We start from the raw sequence: 17521 nt of genomic DNA on the forward strand, positions 1-17521 counted from the left end.
GGCGGGGCCAGAAGGCGTCCCGAGGGCGGAGCTCGAGAGGCGGGGTCTGCTGGCACCGCTGGGCAGTGAGGGTGGGGTGGCGGCGGGAAGGCGCCCAGGGCAGGTCGCGGTGGCGCGGTGTCCAGCAGGGCGGATCAGGACGTGCCGGGGTGGCCAGTGAGCTCAGGGACAGCGCCCTGCGGACTCTTCTAGGGCGGCGCTGCTCCGCTCGGAGCTACCGCCGCCCTGGGCTAGGTTACCACGTTGGACCACCGACCCTGGGCCCCACCGCTGCCCCAGCAGTGGGTTTTCCCCGATTAGTGTGAGAAGGGGTGGTCCAGAAGGCTCCAAAGGAATGAGGCGGGTGCACGCGGCGGAGCTATGTTCTGAGCAAGGGTGTAGGGCTAGGGATTGCATCGGCGAAAGCGGGGCGCACACCTATTCCCTCACCTGGTCAGGTGTGCGCCCACGGGGCGGGTCTCGTCGGGGGAGGCGTGCCGAGGAGAACGCCTTCCTCTTCCTGGGGCGGTGTGAGGAGCTCGGGCACGGAGCGGAGCGGCGGGCAGCAGTGAGTAAGGGTCTGGACGGCTGGGGCGCGTCGGTACCGCGGCCACCCTTCCTCTGGAGGAGGGCGTTGTGAAAGAGAAAGAGAGAAACGGCCAAGCCCCTGGGTTTGCCTGTGCGTGCCCACAAGTTCACACTGCACGGATCCTTTTGCAAACCCTCAGAACTCAAGATTAGTTTTCTCCAGTCTTGGCCGTAAAGGTTTTGGTTGACTGTTAACCACGGTCCTTTCAGTTCGTTACAGAAAAACTGCTCCTGCGTTGTCAGTTTTGAAGACTCACTTTCATTTCGTTGTTTTTCTAATGTCTGATATTTTACCGTCTTGTGGTTTCAAACTGTTTTGGGAAATGGCCTACTGTGTGCTTGGCACAGATGAGGGAGAGCTGCGCCTTTGATGCAGAGCCAGTATTAGTACAGCGCTTTTGTGGGAATGGGATCTCTGGGAAGGGATATTCCCCTAGAGGAGGGCTCACACGGGGTTTGGGCTTCCAGAGGAAGAGATGTCAGGTCTTTCACACAGGGTCCTTGGTCCCACAACAGTTTACATAGGGAAGGGCGGGGGGAGTTGGCAGGGGTGGCGGGGAGAGCGCCCTGAAGCTGCGTCTCTGGGATGTAGTGCCTCTCTCTGCCTTTCTAGTGATCTGAATTGCTTCGGAACAACAGGAAGCAGCTTTCTCTGTTGTCAAAATGTGCCATCCTCATTTTATTTCAATAAATGATAATATTGCCCTGCTAAGGCAGAACAGGGAAGAAAAACTTGAAGGAACCACCTCCCTCCACCGGAAGGAATGCCCCGCCCTGGGGCAGAAGCCTTGCCCTGTTCAATGTTTACCATATGAACAGGTTCTGTATTCCTGTTGGCCCAGGTACTTCTTTGAGATATGAGGAAATGTTTGGATTCGTCATAAGTTAAGAAGCCTGTTTACAAAGTTTTAGAAAATAACAGGGCTGGGCTTAAAAGGTGCTGTTTTATTCTACTCTGCGGCCTGTTATTGAAATACCGTACCAGCATCTGGTTGTTTGCAAATTGCTATGTTGGAGGTTAAAAGAGAATAAGTGATAACTTTCATCTTGTTTATTGCGTCTTAATTAAGGAAGATTGGTTATTGGCTCACTATGTTCGATTTCCGTGAAATGAGCCAATATTACCATTCCTCTTTTTTAACCTTAAAAAGTTGTTTGTTTGTTTGTTTTTAACTCTGGTGCATTTATACTTTTTTGCATTGTTAATGTGGTTTAATAATTACGTACACAAATTATGTACATATTAGCAGAATCTCTTGCAATTCTGTCATTTACCCTATACTTTATTTTTGTTCGTACATTGTGACTACTAAGAGCCCGTCTCTACTCACTCATTTGCAAATGATGTTGTGAAATGACAGGATTCTTTACCATTTAAGGCCTAAACACATTAATTTTTTTCCTTTTTTAAATGACATATTCATACAATCATGCATCTGTGATCTTGTCCTAATCCAACATCTCCCTGAACTTCTCTGGGAAGCAGGTACAAGGTAAAGATTTTTCTGCCAGTTGCTCCCAGTTCTTTGTCCCCATTAACAGCCGGGTGTTGGGGGGAGGGCGTTGGCAATGGGGGCCAGTTGAGGTGGCACATGCCTATAATCCCAGCACTCGGGGAGGCAGAGGCAGGCAGATCTCTGTGAATTTGAGGTCAGCCTGGTCTACAAAGCGACCAGGACAGCCAAAAATACACAGAGAAACCATGTCTTGAAACAAAACAAAATAACAACAACAAGAACAAAAAAAAAAAAAAAAACAGAATTCAAAACAAAGCAAAACAATGGGGTTCATGTGGATAAATTGGTTGTAAGTTTTGTTTAAGGAGGTTAGTGGTCTGACCAGGAACATGGATTCTGATTTACCCATTTGACAGACTTGGTCTCCTTTAGACAAAGTAGTTAAAACTCAAGCCCCAGAAGGATTACACTGATCTAGAAATAAAAGTGGAAGATGTCAACAGCAGTGTTTAAATTTGTGCTTCTCCAGAAAGGCAGCATTTCAGAGTCAAAGCCTCTTGAGAGACTTAACTTTTTCTTTCTTTTTTTTTTTTTTTTTTTGGCTATGGTTTTATTCTTCTAAACTTAGTTGTGTTCTATTTCTTTGATTTTAATGGAATTTTATCAAATTAGCAAATTAACCTTGTAAATTAAAATTTAAAAACATGGATTAATACAGAATGAAAATTTAGATGTAATTTTCCCATATATACTCTTTTTATATTTCTATTGATGTTTATTTTTTGTTTATTTAAGAGCTTTAATGTTTTTGAGAGTTGGTTATTGATGACATTAACTTATGATCCAATACTCCTAATAGAAAGAGAAGGAGGGGCCCTTTACTCTCTGGGCTTTTGATCTTGACCCTGTTTCTAGAAGTAGTGATCACCTTTCTTATTCCAGTGCAGATTTATTCAGAGTAAGGTGTGACTGACACTCTTTGACCCCTAGCCTGAATTACTAACAATTTGTTAATATGTAAACTGTTTTCCAAATCTTAAGCTTACTAAAGCTGTGAGGTTTACAAAGCAAAGTTTTTCTACTCAATTTTTATAAACTCTTCTTTTTTTTATGAATATAATAGATATTTTATTGATTCATTTATTTGAATTTTATGTATCTACATTAAGATATGAGTGTCTTCATTTAAATAGGAAAATTTCACTTGTACATCAAAACATTTCAGATTGACACCTCTAATTCAGTCATCTTTGTTTCCATAATGTAACTAGAAATGGAATAAAAATTTAAATTTTAACTGAAATAGGATGTTCCTGAGTGGCCTCTTAGGTCCTTCTCTCTCAAGGAAACTTAAAAAAAAAATCATCTAGACGGTGAACTCTTCTTAATATATTGATAGTATGTCATTATTTTTAAGATAGAAATTTTCAAATATTTTAGTTGCTTCTGAAAAAAACACTTTCTTTGCTTGACTTTTTGTAGTCACACTTCTTTTCAGAAAAGAAAACCTCATAGGCTGCTTGGCTTTGGAATTCAGTGGTTTAAGGCTTTTATGAGTATTCAGATCTTGATTGTGATGTGAAGTTGAGGAGATGGTGTGGCCAGCAGAACTACCGATACCTATATAAGTATCAATCTAACCTGGATCCAAGGGGGCTCATAGAGACCACAGTACTAAGCACAGCCTCTCCCACCAGGGAGTGACAAGGTAGCCTAGCTAGGGGAGAGTGACCCAGTGGAAGGTAGCAGATTCAAAGACTGCCCCTGTTCCTCTTGTTAGGGGACCCATATGATGACCAAGCTGCACATTTGCTACATATGTAAAGGGGTCTAGGTTCTGTCCCTGCAAGCTCTTTGGTTGGTGGTTCAGTCTCTATGAGCCCCCTTGGGCCCAAGTAAGGTTACTCTGTAGGTCTTCTCCTGGTGTCTTTAACCCCTTGTGCTCCTTCTATCCTTCCTCCCACTCTTCCACAGCACTCCCCAAACTTGGCCCATTGCTTGGTTTTGGGTCTTTACATCTCTCTCCATCAGCTGCCTGATGAAGCCTCTCAGAAGACAGTCAGGTTAAACGCCTGTCTGTAAGCAAAGCAGAGGGTCGTTAATAGTGACAGTTGCCAGCCCTCTCATGGGGTGAGTCTCAAGCTGGGCCAGTCACTGGTTTGACATTCTCTCCATCTCTGTTCCATCTTTGCCCCTATGCTTCTTAACCCAATTTAAAAAATGGAGTACAGAGATAAACAGAGAATTCTTAACAGAGTAATCTCGAATGGCTGAGAAGCACTTAAAGAAATGCTCAGTGTCCTTAGTCATCAGGGAAATGCAAATCAAAATGACTCTGAGGTTTCACCTTATACCAGTCAGAAAGGCTAAAATCAAAAGCTCACGTGACAACACATGCTGGTGAGGATGTGGAGCAAGGGGAACCCTCCTCCATTGCTGGTGGAGCTGCACACTTACACAACCACTGTGGAAATCAACTTGGGGTTTCTTGGAAAATTGGAAATAAATCTACCTCAAGACCCAGCTCTACCACTTCCAGGCATATGCCCAAAGGTGTTCCACCGTACAGCAAGGACAGTTGCTCAGCTATGTTCATTGCAACCTTATTTGTAATAGCCAGAAACTGGAAACAACCTAGATGCCCATCAACTGAAGAATGGGTAAAGAAAACGTGGTGCATTTACAAAATGGAATGCTAGTCATAGAAAACAAGGAAATCATGAAATTTGTAGGCAAATGAATGGAACAGAAAAAAAAAATCATCCTGAGTGAGGTAACTCAGACCCAGAAAGACAGACTTGGTATGTACTTGGTATGTACTTTTTAAGTGGCTATTAGCCATATAATACAGGATAACCGTACTACAATCCACAGATCCTAAAGCCAAGGAGGGCCCAAGGGAAGATGCTTGACTCTCACTGAGAACAGGAAATACAGTAGGCATTGGAGGTAGGTGGAGAGAGGGACCTGGGTGGAAGATGGGGTGGGGAAGTTAATGGGAGTGGGGATCAGATGGATGGAGGGAGGAGGAGGGCAGTTGAGGAGAAAAACTGGAGAGAGAACAGAAGTGGGGGCATCTCTGGGACAGGGGAGGCTCCTAGGAGTATATGGGGGAGCCACTAGCTGAGACTCCAAGCATTGAGTGTTAAGGAGCATAAAGTCCACCTCCTGTAACCAGGTGAAACTCCCAGCAGAAGAAGGGAGACACCAATCTACACATTAAACCTTTGACCCAAAATATATCTTGTCTACCAGTGCTGGGATTTTGAGGGAAGAGTTTATTGTTGTTTAAGGAGCATATCTGAAAGAAGAATAAGAGCATGAACTTGAAGAATAGTAACCAAAATGCAGAAAGAAGCAAAGGGTAGTATGGGCTGAGAGAAAAGGTCCAAACCCTCAGTGACACATTTGGGGGAAAAAAAAATATCAAGTAAACAAATAGATCTGGAACTTGAGAACCAAAATAGGGGAGGAAAATTTAAATGATTATAGGAAATGATGCCCCATAATTTAAGAAGACATCCCTGAGAAAATAGTCAGAGGAATCATTTTGAAAAATATTCAAGATATGTATGTGTGTGTATATATGGAAGTGCATATTTACACTTGAGAGATATCCATGATATATAAGGATAATTTACAAAAACAAGACAATGTGCATTTTTAAATGGGCAAAATGTTTTAGCAGACATTATAACAAGTAGAAATAAGCACTCTGGTCGGGGAAGCAAGTAGGCTAACTGCAGATCTTCACTTTTCCCTCTGCTTCTCCAAATACAATCCTCCCGACTCACCCCAACTTTGCAGCAGAACAGCTGCAGCCTCTCTTCCTCCACTCCACCCATCTCCAGTGGATCCCAAAGATCTTCCATTCCTAAGCACACCCACCCACCCACTCACGGCTCCCAAACCTAGCAGGCACTCCCTGGGAACCCACAGGCCACACCTGCCAGGGAAGAGGTATGCTGGCTGCAGATCTTAGTTCTCCCTCTGCTCCTCCAGGTCCAATCCCTCAATCTCATCACCAGCTCTAAAACAGAAAACCTATTGCAGCTTCTCTCCCCCACTGCCTATATCTCCAGTAGCTCAAACAGATCTTGCTCTCCAATCTCCCTCCCCCCACCCCTTGATTTGTTTCAGCCTCCAACCTCAAGACCTTCTCGGGAGCTTACAGGCCACCATGACCAGGAAAGCAAGAAGGCTCACAGGAAAGCTTCACCTCTTCCTTCATTCCTCCAAGTCCAAGCCCCAGTCTTATCCTCAGACCTGCTGTGGTCTCTCTTCACTCTGTCCCCATTCCAAAGTGACTAAACTGATCCTGGGGGAACACCCTGCTTTCCTCCTTCCTGTAGGCTCCCTCAGCCACCCCCTACTCCAATCCATCCCCAATTCTGTCAGCTTCCAGAAACACATTTAACCTAGAACCCACACTGGCCCCACCTATTACTGTTCCAAAAATACTCCTTCCAGGCAGCACACCGCCACTACACTCTAGTTAGAACCAGAGAAGATACAAAAACCAAGGAACAAAACACCCACCCAACAAAGAAAAGGCCAGATATCGGCACCTTGAATTACAATCGTCCCAAATCTCAGATGCTTCTTTGCCCTTGTAAAAGCACAATCAGTAACATCTAGTACAGCATGTCTCTGCTAGAGCCCAGCAATTCTACCACAGCAGGCCCTGAGCATTCCAACATAGCTGAATCACAAGAAAAAGACCTTTAAACATTTACAAGCACGATCGAGTTCCTTAAAGAGGAAATTAATAAATCCCTTAATGAAATTTATGAAAACACAAACAGTAGAAGGAGATGAAAGTGGAAATAGAATAAAGAAAAACCAAACTGAGGGAAATCTGGAAATGAAAAAATTTAGAAACTCAGATAGGAACCACAGAGGCAAGCATCACCAACAGAATACAAAAAAATTAAAGAGAGAACCTCAGACATTGAAGATACAGTAAAAGAAATGGATACATTAAAAAAAAAAAAAACACTTGAAACAAAACATCCAGGAAATCTGGGACACTATGGAAATTCAAAATATAAGAATAAAATGAATAGAGGAAGGAGAAGAAACCCAAGTCAAAGGCACAGAAAATATTCTCAGCAAAATCATAGAAATTACCCTGACCTAAAGAAGGAGATGACTGTCAAGGTACAAGAAGCACACAGAACACCAAATAGATTGGACTAGAAAAGAAAGTCTCCTTAGTACATAATAATCGAAACACTAAGCACACAGAACAATAAAAAATATCAAAAGCTGCAAAAGAAAATTATCAAGTAACATGTAAAGGCGAACCTATTAAAATTACACCTGATGTCACAATAGAGACTCTAAAAGCCACAAAGGCCATGGACAGATGTGCTGCAGACTTTAAGAGACCTCAGCTGCCAGCCCAGACAACTATACCAAGCAAAACTAATCATCACAGATGATTTACATTCTGTGAAAAAGGTTTAGCATTATTTATCTACAAATCTATTCCTGCAGAAGGTTCTAGAAGGAAAACTCCAACCTAAAGAGGTTCCAAAATATATGGAAATAATGTCAGAACAGCAAAGTCAAAAGAGGGAAGCACACATCCAAACACACCTTAACATCAAGAATAGGCATCACTTTGGGGCAAAGGGATGGAAAAAGTTATTCCATTTGCTAAGAAGCAAGCTGTTGTAGGCATTGTAATATCTGATAAAGTAGACTTCGAACCAAAACTAATCAGGGGAGATGGGAGGGGACACTACATAATCATCAAAAGGAACAGCTTCCAAGATGACATTTCAGTTCTTAACATATATGCTGAAATACAAGGACAGCCACTTTTATAAAAGAAACACTAGAACAGCTTAGATCACACATTGACCCTCCCAGACTGACAGTGGAAGAGTTCTATACCCCAATCTCACCAACAGACTGGACATCCAGACAAAAACTGAACAGGGAAATACTGGAGCTAACAGACCATATAAACCAAATGGACCTAACAGATATTTACAGAACATTTCACCCAATACACAAAGGAATATACCTTCTCAGCATCTCATCAAACTTTCTCCACAATGGACCATATACTCAGATACAAAGAAAGTCTCCATGGGTACAGGAAATCCTATCAGACCACCATGATTAAAGCTGTCTATCAATAGCAGGAACAAAAGGAAGTTTACAGGCTCATGGAAACTGGACATCTCACTACTGACTGAAAAATGGGTCAACAGAAATTAAAGACTTTCTAGAATGAAAATGAATACACAACAAACTTGAACTCATGGAACACAATGAAGTCTGTTTGCAAGGAAAGGTCATAACTCTGGGTGCCTACATAAAATAATTGGAGCAATCTCTTATTAGCAACTTAACATAACACCTCAAAGCTCTAGAACAAAAAGAAGAAATCACACCTGAAAGGAATAGACAGCAAGAAATAAGATTCAGGATGAAATCAATAAAACAGAAACAAAGAGAACAATACAAAAAAAATCAACGAAACAAAGAGAAATAAATAATATTGACAAACCCTTATCCAAATTAACTAAGGGGTGGAGAGCAAATATCAAAATTAGAAATGAAAAGGACATAATAACAGACACTGAGGAAATCTGGAAAACCATAAGGTCATACTTTAAAGGGGAAAAAAAAACTGTACTTCACTGAAATAGAAAACCTAAAAGAAATGAATACTTGATAGATATTATTTCCCAAAGTTAAATTATGATCACATAAGCAATTTAAGCAGACCTATATCCTCTAATGATATTAAAAGAAGCAGACATTAAGTCTCCCAACTGAAAAAGTCCAAGGGCCTTGCTTTACCATAGAATTCTGCCGGGCTTTCCAAGAAGAGTTACTCGCACTCCTCCTCAAATTATTCTACTAAATGGGAATAGAAGGAACATCTCCCAATTCACCTTATGAGGCCATAGTTACCCTGATACCCAAACCACGTAAAGTCCTAACAAAGAATTATTGACCAATATTCCTTATGAACATAAATGTACAAATTCTCAATAGAATACTTGCAAGCCAAACCCAAGAATATAGCAAAACAATCATCTACCTGATCAAGTAGGCTTCATCCCAGAGATGCAGGATGGTTCATATTGATAAGTGTAATTTCACAAACTGAAAGAAACAAATTGCATGATGATCTCAATAGGTGCAGAAAAGAGCTTTGACAAATCCAACACTCCTTCATGATAAAAGTCCTGGAGAGATTAGGGATACAAAGAACATACCTCAACATAATAAAGTTTACAGCAAGCCCATAGCCAATATTAACTTAAATGGAGATAAACCCTTCACAGCAGTAAAACCCTAAGATAGTCTTCAACAAATGGTGCAAACTGGATGTCTCACAGACCCTAACTTCAACAATTAATAAATAGAACCTCATGAAACTGAGATACTTCCACACAGCAAAGAACACTGGCATTCATGTAACCTGACAGCCTACAGAATGGGGAAAGATTTTTTTTTTTTTTAACCAATGCTACATCCTGTACAGGACTAATAGCAAAATACATGAAGAACTCAAAAACTAGATATCAAGAAAACAAAATAATCCAGTTAAAAACTGGATTGTATGTCTAAACAGAATTCTCAATAGAGGAAACCAAAGTGGCTGAGAAACATGTAAAGAAATGTTCAAAATCCTTAGCCATTGGGGAAATGCAAATCAAAACTATTTTGAGAATTTTCATCTTTAACCTGCCAGAATGGCTAGGATCAATAAAACAAGTGACAGTTCATGCTGGTGAAGTTGTAGATCAAGGGGACCACTCAGTTCACTGCTGGTGGGAATGCACACTTATACAGCCACTATGGAAATCAGTGTGGAGTTCCTCAGGAAGATGGGAATCAATCTACTCCAAGATTCAGCTATGCTTTCAGCTTTGGACATATACTCAAAGGATGCTTCATCATACCACAAAAATACTTGCTGTATTTGTAACAGCCAAAAATTAAAAACAGCCTATCCCTCAACAGGTGAATGGATTTAAAAAAAAAAAAAGTGGTACATTTACACAGTGGAATATTATTTGGCTGTTAAAAAACGACATTATGAAATTTGCAGGTAAATGGATGGAACTAGAAAAAAAATCATCTGAGATATCCGAGACCCAGAAAGACAAATATGGCATGTATTCTCTCTTACGTGGATATTAGTTATTAAGTCAATGATAAGCAAGCTACAATCTGTAGAACTGCAGCAGGTAGGTATAGAATAAGACTCTTGAGGGTACAGATAGTTGTGATTAGAAAATCAGAATACATAGTTATGGATGGATGGGGACAGGGCTGGAACAGGAGGATCCGGTGGGGAGGGGAGAGACAACTAAAATAAAGAGCCATTTGAGGGGATGTATGGAAACCAAATACAGTAGAAGCTTCCTAAAATATATACCTAAAGGTAATCTAAATACAGTCTACTTATAATAGAGGATACACAGTGTAAAAGTAACTTTTATTCTCCTGAAGTAATTGTCATCTTGGAGGCTTACTGCCTCTGTCTGCTAACCTAGGCCTACTTCTGGAAGCTTCTAGCCTCCGTACAGGCTTATCTAGGCCTAGAATGTTTTCAGCCTCTGAGACTTACTGCTGAATAAGATCACCCTTTCTTGTTCTTTCTGAACTCATGCTGGATGGTTCAACTGAGCTGTTGTAGCTCAAAATCCTCAGAAGCTGACTGTTTGAATCCACCTTCTCTCTTGATTTCTGACGGAATTGCTCTGCTTGGCCTCATACTAACTTTGGAAATATGTTCTTCTGGCTCCTTCACATTCTCTGGCATATTCTTTCTTCACCTGTGTCTAGCTTGTTCCCTCTTCAACCTATCTCTGTAAAACTCTCCTGGTAAAACTGCCTCTGAATTCCTAAAACTGAACTGTCACAAACACAACTCTACTGCACTGTCTCTGAATTCACTGACTCATCCAAACTGCCTGAATAGAACTGACTAGAACTCAGAGATCTGCATGCCTCTGTCTCCTGCGTGCTAGGATTAAAGGCATGTACCACCACACCTAGATCTAAGGTTTTCTTTACCAGAAATTTGCTCTATACCAGGCTGGCTTTAAACTCAAAGATCTGTCGGCCTCTGTCTTCTGGGATTAAAGGTGTGTCTGCATTCCAGCAGGATCATACAGATCTAGAAGGTCTTTGGATGTGACCTATTGCCAGAGCAGCCAAGTTCTGAATTAAAATTCCTCTTCACAGAATCACAACTGACCATCTCTTGTCACCAAATGAAGTTTTCAATACTAAGATTCAGTTACATCTAATTGAGTTGTTGGCCAAAGAGGTCCCATGGGAATCCCCAAATACCCAAGCTTTTGCCAAGACAGTAAATTGCTCTCCATAAACTGACAGCAAGGCCCCTTTTGATGACAACGCGTGTGTAATTCACTGAACATGGAGTAGTTGAGCTGGTGCCTACAGAGAGCTTTCTCTCCTGTGCTCCAGCATCTTTGGTACAGGAAGGTATTATTCCAAAGAGAAACATAAATACCAAAACTGCCACAACCCTTTTATCTACAGTGGTGTCCTGTCTTCACCACACTAGGGCAGTGGTGGCACAACGCCTGTGGGAGTGACCAAACAATATCTGATTTGACTTAGGCTCACTCCATGAGACAGAACCCATACCCAGTACTGCCTGTGAGACCAACAACCAGACACTAAGAAGTAGAAATGAATTGACTCCTAATGACATTCTGCCTGCTACACTCATAGATCAGTGCCTTGCTCAGCCAACATCAGAGAAAATTCCTCCTGTAGCAGATGGGAACAAATATACCAACCTACCGACAGACATTGTGCGGGGAGCAGAAGGCCTTGGAACACCAGTCCTAAATGGAATGTCTTCAGGAAACGTCCTCAGGGATAGGGAACTCAAGGAAGAGGAAGTGGAAAGATTTGTAAGAGTCAAACTGGATAGAAGACACCGAGAAAATGAGGCCATTTAAATTAACATGCTCAAAGCTCATATGAACTCACAGAGACTGAGGCAGCATGCACAGCGCCTGCATGGATCTGCACCAGATCTTCAGTGTATATGTTTCTGCTTCCATTTAGTGTTTTAATGGGATTCCTGAATGGATGGTCAAATGGATCTCTGATTCTTCTGTCTTCTCTTGGACTCTTTTCCCTGTTTGTTTCTTTCTACAACTGTGATGTGCTAGTTTTGGCTTAATATTTTATTTTGTTTTACTTTCTTATTATTAATTAGAAGCCTTTTTATTCCCTGAGAGACAGAAAAGAGTGGATCTGGATGGGAGGGGAGCGGGGAGGAACAGGGAAGAGTAGAGGGAGAAGAAACCATATTCAGGACACATTATATGAGTAAAGAATCCATTTTCAATAAAAAGGTGAGGGGATAGAAATGAGCAAAGTTTGCAGCTTTGCCAGCAATGTGAGAAATCTGCATTGAAATGCCACCCGGATAACATTTAATAGACTGTCTATGCCATGGGATATTTATACTGGGAATGCAAAATGGTCTGTAAGAGCAGGCATATATTGCTGGGCATACTAACTCAATTTCTGAGTATGCCACAATTTTACTTGTGACAAGCCAGCCATATCCAAATTTTCTGACAAGAAAAACCAATTGTATCAAATTTGATATTGATTAATGACAATTAGAGAATATATCTAATTCAATATATCTCAATTTCAGTTGTCTTATTCATTCTAAAGTGATTTAATTTTGGAGAAAAGATAATTAGGAAAGAAGACCAGCTAGCTTTTGCCTAGGATCACAAGATCACATGTTTTCATAGTGGGAAGAGTTTGAGTGTTAGCTATCTGTAGGATTTCACAACTTAAGAAAACAGAGGACTGGAAGTCATTCCCTTTGGTAGCATTTGACTTTAAATGCTTAATTGTGAGAGAAAAATAAAACTGAAATACATTCTCAAAATAGATATTTCCCCCCCTCTGAAATATGTTTTTAATCTTTCAGTGAATAACCCTATACCTTCTAATCTGAAATCAGAAGCAAAGAAGGCTGCCAAAATATTAAGAGAATTCACAGAAATAACTTCCAGAAATGGGCCTGACAAGATAATTCCTGGTAGGTAAATTTCTAGATATGTTTATGTTCAACATTGCTTTCTGCATTCCTTCGCATTTCTCCATAGGTGTCCTGTGGAAACATCAGGCATTTGGACCATCCTAGTCTCAGATGTCAGAGGGGCAGCACTGTGCAGGCAGTCTTCCAGCCAGTCAGCCTAGGAACACATGTTGTGTTCCTCCGCTTAGAAGTACCAACCTAACCCCTAAGTCCATTCAGCTTTTTAAACCCTGTCCTTTTAAAATCATTTTTGGAGGAATTTGCAAACTGATTTTGAAAACTTACTAGGTAATCTCTCAGTTAAAAATTTTTATGGTGTTTTTTTAAATTAAGGAAATTGTATTTATAAGTAACAAACATATGTAAGCAAAAGGCACCAAAGAGAATTTGGGCCACAATTTTGATGGATTCCATAATTAGCTCTCTGTTTTTCCAAATGACACTGTTATTTTATGTCCAAAGTTTTCATCAGCAATACCAAATCCAGTAACTCCTGAAGTGGTACATAACAAGTGCTGATGCTAGGGCTTTAGTTCCTGTGTTCACACACATGCTAATGTAGTTCATCAAACCCAGATCTTCCATGGCAAGTAAATATACTGAATATATATTATTTTTCCTAAAGCAAGATTTCTTTTTAGTACCAAAGCATAGTTAAACATGAGTGTTGACAGATAAATTTTAATTTGTGATTTTTTTTTTTTACCTCTACATAAGATATTTAGTTTCTATGATTCTTTTAAAAAGACACTGGTCAGTATTTCTCAATACAGTTTTATATCAGTATCTCCTTAGATATCAAAATTCCAGTCCTGACTCCCATTCCACTATACTGATTAACACTCAGAGCAGTAGTCTAGAAATGCCTGTTCTTACATGTTCCTCATAAGCCTTTTGAGTGGTCCAAATGACTGCTTGCAATCTGACCCAGAGCTGAACCTTGGGAACCATTACCAGTTGGTTACTATAACCAGTGTCCAGTTATTTCCAAGAATGTATCAGGAAATGCCTATTTTATAACAAAAAGATTTGTGTGCAGTTAGTTTGGATGGTGCTGTAAAACAGTTTCTCTCCTAATTAAAGTATGTGAGTGTCGTTCAGTCAAGAAACAATTTTTTTCTAAGCATCTCTTTGCGATTACTTATTGGAGATTGAAAGGACAGCTGTAACAACTATCAACAGTAGTTATAGCAAGGCATCTTGGCTATGCCCTCCATCTCAGGAGGACATCCCTGTGTGCGCAGTGCTCTGACCCAGCTGCTCAGCATCCCTCGAAGCATTGAAGGGATCTGCTCAGAGTCATGGCTTTGCATTTCCCACAAGTTCTCCAGTGACCTGCATATACACACTCATTTCTGAAGCGCTGCTTTTAAGCTTAAGGAGGATTCAAGAAGGGAATCTGGATTTTGAGTAGAAGCATCCTGAAGCAAAGGTGGAAAGCAGTTCTGTTGCTACCATGTGATGTTAAGTGCTGAGGGATAAACTTAGTCCAGAAAGTAAACCTGCATTTGCTTATTCCATGTGGCAAATGAAGACACAGTGGCAAATTATTTAGGGATCAGTATACTAGTGTTTTATTGTCTCTGAATCTGAGTAGGTGATATATTAAAAAAAAAAAAAGTCAGTTAGCATATGAAGTATATTCAGTTTTAAAAGCATGAACAGGAAGGTACCGTTGTCCTCTACCTCCTATAGAAGAAAGTTCCCCAAGTTATGTGTGCTGACCTTACCATGTCCTAGGGAACGTGATTTCCGGAAGGCTTTTACTATTGTAAAATTAGAAATTACCCATTTTCTAGAGGAACGTATAAACCTTTTCTGTATTTGTGTGTTTCAGAGTATAGTTGATATATAAACTTTTTCTTTCTTTCTTTTTATAGACAGGGTCCCACTAGCCCTGGTTAGCTTGAAATTCACTATATAGACCAGGCTGGCCTTGACTTCTCAGAGATCTCCTTGCTTCTACTTTCCAGGTTCTAGAATTAAAGATGTATACTAGCACCCTTGGGCTTAAACTCCCTTCTAGTGATGTCTTAGAAAGTTTGAAAGACAAGTTATCACATAAGCAAATTTACATTGTAGTGAGGTTGTTCCTTAGTGGGTGTACTCACTTATAAATCTCATCTCATGTAATGAACTCTTACTTTTATTGTCATATTAATAAATAATGGATTCGGCTAGATATGTTTAAAAGCAAAGCTCTGTCACAAGCTTTTAGTCATTGCTATTTTGTTTGTTTGCAGCCCATGTGATCGCAAAAGCAAAAGGTCTTGCTGTTTTGTCTGTGATTAAAGCTGGGTTTCTGGTGACAGCCAGGGGAGGCAGCGGGATTGTGCTGGCACGCCTTCCAGATGGAAGTAAGTTGATACTTTTAGGGACCTCAAATCCTCTGTGCCCCGCATCTCCTGGGCGCTCTCAATCAGGAATATGACCAGTGAATCTACCTTGGGGGTTTCTTCTTCAAACATGTAGTCTGTGTCAGGAAACAACTCGGAAAGCTAGCCTTAGATTATTACCACATGGTACTCAAGGTATATCAATGTTATATTACATTTTGTAGGCCTTCCATGGAACACTTTCTTGAACATACATGTACCTTTCTCTTGTTAAATGTGAGTTCTTACTCCTCAGATTTGTGGGAAAGCCAGTTTCTTCTGTTTATGAATGTCATCTCTAAACTTCTTGGTTGCTCTGGAAGACTTGTGAAGACCTACCCCCTCTTCCCAGCATGAGACTATTCAAAGGGCATTTGCAATGAATCCAAAGAACTAATGCTTATAGTAGTTTTTAACACTGAGTCACATGTCAGAACCAACTAAAGGGCCTTCTCAGTTTGACTTGTGTAGTTCCTCATGTAAGGGAATACATTGTTTGGCCAATAACTGTTTTAACAGAAATCATTTATGCTTTCAGGTAGTAAGCATGGATATTGATAAACATGTTCTTCATCCCTAGGTTAGATTCATTGTTTCCCGCCAGGTGTCCCCAGAGCCAGTAGGGTTGTCTTCCCACAGTTGTGGGTCTACTTTGTATAGTTCAAGGCTGCCTTTGGTGTTGGGGTACAGTATAGTTCTAGTGTAGCATCCACCAGTCAATTTCCTGCTGTAGGCCCTTTAATAAAAACATCTTACCATGTAGATACCTCAATTAATTTTTAAAAAGTATCACATCTGAAAATAATGAGAATTCCTAAATCTTCTAAAGTTAGAAAATATGAAACTCTTTCTATGAAATATTGCCCAAATGCTCAAGGGTATAAGTCTCAGCAGCGACTCCAAACACAGATTTAGAACCTTCCGAGAGGATCGCTGTTGGAGGAGGGCTGGTCTCCACAGGAAGGCTCTGCAGATCAGTGTGCTTTCCACTGGCTTAAAGATGAGGGTCTGTCTCTACCAGCCTCCCCATCCCTGCTCTCAACCACTCTCTGTTGTTCTCAAATGCTAAGTTTCTTTCCCTCATCTTCCAGAAAAAGCAGTTATACACCTGCTGAAACTAACAGAAAGGCTGCCCAAATAAGGCAAAGCAAGTTTCTCATCCCAGAGAACAGATCTGTAAGGTGGATGGTTCCTAGCACAGGAGTGGAAAGCAGCTTTGGGCTTGTCAGGCACTACTTCCTGTAGTTGTCAAAACTCTTCCAAGACTGGCAGGTTAATTCTATACATATCAGTCATACTTGTCTAGGATGTGTTCTCTAGAAAAGGGAGGCCACCATAGGCCATTTAGAGATAAACACTCTCAATACCAACCTAAAAATAGCGATTTTATATTTGTTTCTATACAGAAAAGGTAAGTACACATCAACTTTTAAACTCCAGATATAATTATTGTGCTTAATTTACAAACATAAAGGAAACTTCTTTTGCACTACACGAGGCAAAACAACTTATGATGACAGCAAATTAGGATTATGTTGCCCTTCCCTGGTTTGATTGAAACAAACTCTTGAATCTTGAGCTCATATGTCTATGATATGCCCTTCCTTGGTAGTGATTATAACAAACCCTTGAATCTTGATGGGCTTGTGACCCAAACATAGGCAGTTAAGTTTTAAAAGTATTAATAGTTAAAATCATGTTAAGTGGATAATAAGATCATAGTCTAGTTTTATGTTGAGCTACTAGGGAAAGCATGGGCTACATGAGTTTGTAAGTATAACACTCTTGGTGAATATTCAATATCTTTAAAAAAAAACCTTTAACTTTGAAAAGATTTTGAAGTAGAGGATTCATGAGTTTTTTGAAAAATAAGTATTATTTTCCTCATATGACAGACAGTGTATATGTTACAATGTTTTGTTTTGTTTTTTATCAGAATGGTCTGCACCTTCAGCCATTGGGATAGCTGGGCTTGGTGGAGGATTTGAAATAGGAATAGAGGTAAGTAGACTGTCTGCGCCATTGCCACAACCCTAAGGGTA

The 17521-nt window shown here is 40.5% G+C and overlaps 1 protein-coding gene across 1 annotated transcript in view; it reads left to right on the top strand.

The window, feature by feature from the left end:
• The first annotated feature begins 46 nt into the window (after positions 1 to 46).
• The window catches only part of Sh3yl1 (SH3 and SYLF domain containing 1), a 35890-nt gene continuing 18415 nt past the window's right edge, over positions 47 to 17521 (top strand). Inside the window, exons 1-4 of the mRNA XM_060366689.1 lie at positions 47 to 547; positions 12994 to 13104; positions 15348 to 15461; positions 17416 to 17480. Of these exons, the coding sequence (XP_060222672.1) occupies position 547; positions 12994 to 13104; positions 15348 to 15461; positions 17416 to 17480 (291 nt within the window). The 5' untranslated portion in view covers positions 47 to 546. The remainder of the gene's footprint in view (positions 548 to 12993; positions 13105 to 15347; positions 15462 to 17415; positions 17481 to 17521) is intronic.

This window comes from Meriones unguiculatus, chromosome 1 (genome assembly GCF_030254825.1).
Source record: "Meriones unguiculatus strain TT.TT164.6M chromosome 1, Bangor_MerUng_6.1, whole genome shotgun sequence".
NCBI lineage: Eukaryota > Metazoa > Chordata > Mammalia > Rodentia > Muridae > Meriones > Meriones unguiculatus.